General features: G+C 37.2%; 1 protein-coding gene across 2 annotated transcripts in view; it reads right to left on the bottom strand.

The window, feature by feature from the left end:
- Positions 1-3,118: 3,118 nt before the first annotated feature.
- Positions 3,119-8,892, bottom strand: part of IGF1 (insulin like growth factor 1) — a 70,737-nt gene continuing 64,963 nt past the window's right edge. For both annotated transcript variants that reach the window (XM_019651901.1, XM_019651902.1), the window contains exon 4: positions 3,119-5,559. In XM_019651901.1, coding sequence (XP_019507446.1) covers positions 5,500-5,559 — 60 coding nt within the window. In that variant the 3' untranslated portion in view covers positions 3,119-5,499. The remainder of the gene's footprint in view (positions 5,560-8,892) is intronic.

Genomic DNA, 8,892 nt, shown 5'->3' with positions numbered 1-8,892 from the left:
GTGATTCGGCAAGGATTAAGTAGGAGAAACTATCTCCATCTTAACTCACATTTCAACTGGGCAGTAACATTTGGACTTTTGTGTTCGCCCTTTCTAATTAAAAAAAAAAATGTTTGTTTGTCCTTTTTCCTTGAAAAACCTTATCGATGACAGTTGAAGAATGGGGAAAAAGAGGGACCATGTTTAAGATCAATGTGTAATCATAACTTAAGAGGGAACATGTGAAATACATGTTTTTAAAGAAGTCCCTTTAATTCTAGGGCTTCAGTTTGGTCTGCCCTCTATAAAATTTTGAGGCAGATTCTAAATGAATAAGGACTGGGAAGAATAAAGACAGTTTTAAAAATTTCCTGGGCCTCTGTCTTATGTATGAGAAGTTTCCTTAAAAAGGTATTTTTCCAGATAAGAATTGGCTATTTAAATTGATATCTTTATCTTGTACCATACGCACTTAAAGCTTCAGACAGTTTTCTCATCTCTTTTTATTTTTAAATAGAAATCACACAAAAAAGATACTATGTATCAGCTTCTAATACCTAACAGGAAAGTCTTTTAGAATATTAAAATAGTGATAAGCAAATATGTACTATAGGATTAAACACTAGCATTGAAAACAAACAAACAAACCAAAAACAAAAAACCAACAAAAATTTCTTCTTGTTTTTGCCCCCCTCAGATTCTGGACTTTATGATCATTGCAGGAGATGGGTGTAAAGAATCACAATTCCTCTATTTAAAAAATTTTTTAAAATAAATGATGCCATAATGATGCATAAGTCAGATTTATCTTTTGAAAACATTGATGGGAAAGCCCAGGTGATTTGAGTGGGAAAAGCTCTTTCTTATGAAGAGAGCCAAACAGGATCTGCCTCTAATAAATTAGTACAATCTTTTAAGATTAAAAATAGCAAAAACATTTTAAATAGTCTGATTATAGTTTCAATAAGTCAAACATACATGTCTATCTAGCCTATAGTTTTAAAGAGTCTATGTGGGTTTAACTTACCATCCCTCATTCCAATATAAAAAAAAGAAGAAAGAACCAAGTAATTTTTGAACATTAAAGATATTCATAAAGACTGTATAAAGTAAAAAACAAAAACAAAAAAATCTTCACAGATTGTTAGCCATCTCTTTCAACAATTTTTCATAAATTCTTCTCTTTCCTTATCAGTAGATAACCCCCATCTCATAAGGAAATACTTCCCAACACTTCCTAATGAGATCAGTGATTGCTTTTCATGGGAGCTATTGTTCTTTGAGATGTTTAAATGAAGGGAGAATATCTTTCATAAACCAGTAAATGCCAAAGATTTACTCAAGGGGGATGTGGCAGAAGCTATTTTTAGCAGGTGAATCTATGCATTTTTTTGTCTTTGTTTTTATTTTCTCCACTGGCTGAATATCAGTTTTAGAGCAGAGAGCACACACACACACACAAAATCACTACGTAACTTAATTATTTTGGTTCTGCCATTTGCCTATAAGGTCTTTTTCCCCTCCATTCATATTCCATGCTCTTGATCAAGGTGTTTAGCTTGGGTAACAAATTGCTAATTTTGATGAGTTTGAGAGCCAACAAAATAATGGAGTCTTCTGCTTTAAAAAAAAAATTTCCATCTTCTGCCCCTGCACCCCCAAACTCACAATTTGGTGAGCAGTCCGCTGCTTGTGAGTGATAAAAAGTTGAAAGGTGTTGGTGACTCAACCTAATGCTACTTGATTAAGCCATCTACCTATAGAATTGTTGTTTTTATACTTTAAAAAAATACGTCTATGCTTTCTTTTTTTTTTCTTTTTTCCTTTTTTTTTTTTTAGTCAAGTACTTTCTTAAAGAAACAATAGCACCACATTGGCATAGTTGGCCAAACAATAAATGGGAAAGCAAAATGTGCTACATCTTCCATTTAAGCCTTCTCCCAAGTGCATAAACTTGTAACAGAAACCCTAGAGCCACAATGCATGAGATGGTTTTATCTGCACATTGACATTCCCAGATGAGGAAGGATTCTCAGGGAGGCTAGGCTCTTTTTTTTTTTTAATAAGATTTTTCAAGGAAGTGATTTTTTTGTTTTTCAGTGTTCCATTTGTTCTAAGGATGTTTGTGTGTGTGTGTGTGTGTGTGTGTGTGTGTGTGTGTAGGGTGCATGTCGGGGGAGTTTTTCTTTAGCTCTATCTAGAAGAGTGGATTCTGATGGCAAGATGCTTTAGCCTTTTCAGTGGGGCCTCCTCATCTTAAAATGTTCAAATAATACTATTACACTATCTGGGAAAGTGAGAACAGAAATTTGACCTAAGTAATTCAGTACTGTCAATTCAATTGGAAATAATTCTATCAGTTGGAAGCTCATTCTTACCAATATTTAAGGCTCTTTCATTAACTTCTTGAAATCGCCTCCTTATAAAATTCTAAAGCAAAGCTTATAAAGTTTTGAATTGTGAAATTTTAGGTGCTCGCTTCTATTAATCCTGGGTCATTCTGCTGTAGTATATGGGATCAACTGACTTTTGGAGTTTACATCAAATTATCTTTTAGTTTTAATTTATTTGAAAATAAAATAGTGGGTTAGTATAATTAATTGATTTTTAATTTGTTGATTTATGACACAGTTGGAGAGTATCATGTGTTGGAAAAAGTTAAAAAAGATAATATGTCTTCGCCTATTTGAACTTTCCTCACTGGGGCATTTTTGGCTGTGAATAGAATTATTAAGTCAATCAAATAAGTCACACTCTTAGAGTTACCATATTCAAGTAGGTCTAGAAATCTGTAGGTCTGCAGAAGATTGCATGAGAAGTGTTTCTAGGAGTCAGTAATTTTAAAAGGCACACATTAGGAATGAGAAATAAAAATCAGAAGTGCCATTTTGGGAAGAGGGGTCCAGCGCCTCACTCCACAGAACCCTTACATCTGGAAAACAGATGAAGGGCAAAAACGACTTATTGTTTCTTTTACATCTGTCCATGGTGATCAGAACATTGCTTAGCATGCCAGAGGTACTCCACTCAAGTCACTGTAGGCTGAGGCTTAAAATACTTTTTGGCTGAGCAGGGGCACCCACTAAATATCACCCCCTTTTTTTGCATATATTCCGAGATTCAGAAAGTCTTTCCCCCCCCGGCCCCAGAACCTTGCAGTGAACCAATGGGATGAAAACTAAGGATGTTATTTTTGTTTTCCATATATACTTTCCATGAATAAAAGGGATATAATATGCATGAAATAATCAAGCCTGGTTGCTTTTCACCAAAAAGTTCTAAGGCAGATAAAAAGCTCTGAATGGTGGATGGTTCATTGTCTTAATAAGAAAATCTTGGTGTATAGACAAGAGGCATTTCCCAGGCCAGCATGGGCCTGTCCTCGCCATTGGGTTTTCTTGATACCAATTTTAAGTTGAATGGATAAGACACATCCATAGAGGGCTAAGGGACAGTTTTCTAAGCAGACAAGAGGGAAAATTTCTAGCTGTGAAGGAAATTTTTGCCTCTCAACTAGCAACTCTCATCAAGCATATTTTAACAAAAAAAATTAAAAATATATATGTGTATGTATATACAGCCAAGGATAAGAGCAAAATTTATTAAAGTAACTTTGCAACTTTTTATTAGATATTATTTCAATTTTGGAAAGTTTGGGCCACATTTTTTTAGATTGCATAAAGAGAAGGAATAACTGTGTTTTTCAAAATGAATAGAGTATCATTTATAATATTAAAAGAAGTATTAGTAGATTACTAGTAACTGCCTGTGTGTGTGGAAGGGGGTGACATCATAAGTGCTAACAAGTTCTGACAAATTGAGTAATCACCCTTGTGTTACAGAAATCTTTTTGCTTTTTTCTCTTTTTCTTTTCCTTTCTCTCTTTCACTTTGTATTCATAGAACCAAGTGCAGAACTCAAAATGTAAATCAAATGTTTCTAACTTATTTAGAAAAGTGTTTTAAAAGAGATCAAGATGTGAGCTTTTAACTAGTTAGCTGGATACCTAGTTGGATAGCTTCATTTACAAGAATTGGCATGTCAGGGATGTTTGGCCAATCCATTTTCTAGCTCTGCTATGAATGGGTTGTTTATAGAATTGCTTGTATCCCAGCAACTCAAGGGCTCTGACCTTGCACCCTCATAGCAACCAAGGATAAAAGCCTGAAGCTGTATCTTTTGAATCCTAATACCACCCCTGTGAGGTAGGTAGATGGCATATTGCCCCCATTTTGCAGATGAGGAAACTGAGGCACAGAGAGGTGAAGTGACTTGCCCAAGGTCACAAAGTGGTGAGTCCGTGCCTGAGTCACGGCAGATGTTTGTTTCTTCCGTGAGAAAAAGAAACCAGGGCTGTGAAATTCCTAGCCTTCTGCTTGTTCCACTCCTCTCTGGACTCGTCAAATTTGCATTGGTGGACTTTGTGCCTTTCAGTTTCTCTTGGAAGGCATGCTCGGGGGAATTTGGCCTTCTTTCCCAAATGGATGGATTTTTAGTCCCCTTCCCCTCTGTGTCATCTTTGGCTCCAGGCTTCCTCTTTTGTTTTGCTTTCACCTTTTATCGTTTTGGCCAGACTCTTTCCTATAACAAACTACAAAATAGCACCATTGTTCTAAAAAACAGAGAGTTTTACATACTGTGTGATATATCCTGCATTGTTGATATGCTAAATTTACATAGTGCTCTATATGGAAAAAAATTAAAAGGGAGAAGTTACTAATCAGGTTGCACACTAACTCATCATTTGAAGGAACTGCTGAGAGTTTGAGACTTTCTATGCTTAAAACATACACCTAAACAATGTTTGGCCTCAAAGTTGCAACTATTTGCTTTTTTTTTTTTAGCAAGATGTGGAAAAATAAAGCTTTGTGTCTACAATACATGCATTCAACTTATATTTGGTACTAACGCCACAGATGGAATCTTGTGGATTCAAAATGGGTGTGCTACTTGACTGCTTGCTGCTGCTACTGAGGAGGCCAAATTCAGCAAATGTAAAGATGACTGGGGGAGGGAGGGTGGAGACAGACAAACAAGATTATCAGACACTGTAAAACAAACAGCCTGTGTTGCGTAGAAAGAAGTGCAAATAAAAAAAAATTAATAAACCACTTAGACACGGCTGCTGAGTGAATGGCTCCAGCAGCCAAGATTCAGAGACAAATTTAGTGCAACTGGATCTAGACAATATCCATGCATTTGCGGCTCTGAGAGGCAGGGACTAAGATATATATATAGATATATATATTTTTTTTCTCTATAGAACATTATTGATAAAGGATCAATAGCAATCTACCAACTCCAGGACCATTTTTGCAAGGTGCAAAGCTTTTAACAATCACTCCTAAAGACAATGTTGAAATTTTTACTTGCGTATTTCATTGGGAAGAATGCCCATCTTTTGAAATGTTATCAAACTTAATTTTTGGTAGGTCTTCTGGTGTTTAACAGGTAACTCGTGCAGAGCAAAGGATCCGGCCAGGGGCACGTCATTCTTCACTCTTCAGGAAGGTCTTCTTCCTACATTCTATAGTTCTTATTTCCTGCACCCCCTCTACTTGTGTTCTTCAAATGTACTTCCTAAAAATAAGGGAGAAAAAGTGACATTAACTTGGTGAAGTATTATGCATCCTGCCCATCTGTTTCTAACATTGGGTCGCAACCTGTCCTATCTTGTGCCTCGCCAGCCAATCGAATAGAGAGTTGGGCCTTTACTTTTAGTTTAGGCAAACCTCACTCAAGCTACTTCTATGTGCCCCAGTGGCATGGGGGCCACAGGTTGCTTTACAACCACACAAACATGTGTTTCTATGTATCTGCTGCTATCACAGATTCATTGATAGACTGGAGATCTGAAATTCCAGTCTTCTGACCTGTAGCATCTTTTCTTAGAGAGAGAGCAAAAAAAAAAAATCACACTCTCACATCACTCTCTGTTGTTTCATTGCATTTTGTTCTATTTTAATTTTTGTAAAAAGAGGATATTTCTTTTTCATTTTTTTCTTTTTCCCCTTTGAAGAAAGGCAGAATTTTAGAAGTAGAAGATTGGGACATTTTCTAATTGATTTTGAATCTGTAAAATCATGGACATACTGAGCTGGGCTCAAATCCTAGCTCTTCCATTTTCTAGCTCTGTGAACTTGTGCAAGTGACAATCTCTTGAGCTTCAATTTCATCCACCAACTAGGGTTATAATAGATTTTACCTTGGAAGATTGAGGGGTAAAGAAGAAGTACATAAAAGCATTTATAATAGGTCTGGCACATGGTAAGAACTATATAATAATAATTAATAATTATTATTATTGTTATTATCATCATTATTATCATATCACTCTTCTTATTATCATTATTTCATTTTTATTGGAAAGTAGCCATTCATGGACTAAAAACCCTGGGTTTCGCTTTGGTGCTACCATTCGCTCATCAACAAGCAATGCTTTTATCCAAAGAGTATTGAGTTTTGCTTAAAATAGAAGCCCTGTGATGGTAGGGATGTGTCTGTCTGTTCACTGTTATAGCTGTATGGTTAGAATAGTTCCCAGGACTTTGTAGGTACTCAGTATGAAGCTGTAGAGTGAAGTCAATGAATGAATGAGTGAATGAATGAATGAGTATAACGGAGCCTCTGGTAATGTGCAGAATCAAGTTATTATACTTTGCTTGTAGTTATTATTTTATCATTGAATATATTTAAATAGCAAACTTTATTTAGACAAATAAGACGATATGAGATGAAATCCAGGAGGAAGTGGCATTTACGTGCATAAACATAAGGTGCTTCTTCCCTTGGCTTCATCTCTAGCCAGGAGGCCCTTACAGGAGAACGTAATGTTTAATTATTGGTACAGAATGAGGTTGAAGGATCCACAGTGGCCCTTTTTCCCAGAACATGTTTCCATCAAGACCAAAATCAAGAGTTCTCACCATGGTGGCTAGAATCTCCAAATTCTTTGTTCTGGCTATGGTAATGACCACTCACCCAATCATTGTTGGGAGCTTCAAGATCACTGTAAGGGACCTTGAAGATCACTGGGACCTGACACCTGGACAGGGTGAGAAGCTGGGGCAGAATCAACTACTTTCTAATCCCTGGAAATAATACTTACGGGCTAAGGCCCATAGCGATTTGGTACTTATCTTATACAGACACGCTTTTCAGCTCTACCTGGAATGATAGAGTTAATCACCAAGTCCTTTATAAAAGCCAGTTAGCCCTTACAAGTTGATGGTCAATAGAAGGATGATGGCATGTTTACTAAAATATCTAGGTCAGTGGCCACTGATAAAGAATTTGTGGAAAGAAATTGGACATTTGTATAGGATAGCTTGAAATGCCATCTGGTTGAAATCCTGGCACTTCTCCCCAAATATTATACACCTTTTGTCAAGTCCATTTAACATGCATTTGTTGCTGCATCTACTGTTAACACCATCAGTAAATTTGTGTTCTTAATCTTACATCTTATTCTGCTTTTTAAAGCGTTCTCCAGTAAAATGGAAGAAAGACCTATGGGGCCCCAGAGTAAGGATCACTATGATCTCAAACTCCTTGAAACGTTTCTGTTCAATTCTCAGTAGACCCTGCTGATTAGGTAGGCGGCTCAGCAAAACTCCAAAATAGCTATTATTAAGGACACCACGTCTCTACCAAACTACTGACCAAATTAATTAACAGGACTAAAAATAAGATAATTTGAATTTTACTTTTTTCTGTTTAAGAGGCCTACCAACTTAGAAAAGAAGATTTTTTCAGACCATGGAAAATACCCAAACTAGGAAAATACTCAAGAGTGAGATGGTAACATAGGAAAAGAAAGCCATATGACTTGTTTACTCTCTAGTTTTCCTCTGAATCCAAATTAATTCCAGGTTTCCAGAAAAAGAAACTCAGGTATCGTCAATGCTTCACTCTTCAATTTCATGAGGGCTGTAGCAAAAAGAACTGAGGTTAGATTGGCCAACCATACAGGTCTCATCCTTCTCCTCAACAGAAAGAGGCTTCTTCTTTTGTCTCAAAGCTGAGGTGTGACGTGTAAAGTCTGAACAGAGGGATCCGGCCTAGTTCTTCTGGGTCTGTCTCGGCATCTCAGCAAAGCCATGGGCAGAAGCCCATCTGAGGAAAGCTGGCGCTGCTCCAAGTAGCATGGTTCCCAGGCACACACGCGTTCGGTGGAGGCCATTCAAAACCAGCTGGGATGCTGTCTGGTTTGTATTTGGCTCTCTTCCCAGGCTTTCACATGTGACTTCTTTGTTGCAGACAATGACAGTGACAAAACAAAAGCACTCAGGGATTTGGTCTCAGTTGCATCTGTTGCTTTGCTCATTGTCTTAATTTAATTACGCTGGCCACCCTTGACAATGAGCAGCTAGTGGGGGCGTGTCAGAAGCAGCCATCGGAGCTGGCACTCATGTTCAGTGCACTTCTTGAAGGGTTATGAAACTGTCCCACATTCAGCCAAGCAAAAACTTTTCACTTCAACAGCTTGTCCAAGACAAACAAACCAGCTGAAGCTGTTTCTAGTATGCAACTAGACAGATTTTTGAAAGGAAAACAGTAGTGAGTAAATACTGTTTCCTATTGACACCAGGGAAGGTAAGATTATTTTGAAAAGTTGGTCTGGTAGCTCACCAGCGTTGGTTGAGGAAGTATTTTCTCTGAGGAAAGGGTTAACCCACTCCTCAGGGGGTAAGTTTGAGAAAGGCTTAATTTGCAGTATACATTATTATACAGTGTGTGCTATACACAGATATTTATGAAGCTGGAACACGTCCTGAAGAGAAAAGGTCATTCGCATCCTCCTATTACCTCTTGGCCCTCCTCCTAGCTCCTAGCATTCCAAAGGAAAGCTAGCGACACACTTTTTGATTAAGAAGGTCACTGAGAGCTAATAACAATGGCAATAATAATAAT

Source organism: Hipposideros armiger, unplaced genomic scaffold (genome assembly GCF_001890085.2).
Source record: "Hipposideros armiger isolate ML-2016 unplaced genomic scaffold, ASM189008v1 scaffold_168, whole genome shotgun sequence".
Taxonomy (NCBI): Eukaryota; Metazoa; Chordata; class Mammalia; order Chiroptera; family Hipposideridae; genus Hipposideros; species Hipposideros armiger.
The sequence above is the reverse complement of the archived record's forward strand: the minus strand, read 5'-3'. Positions and strand labels throughout refer to the sequence as shown.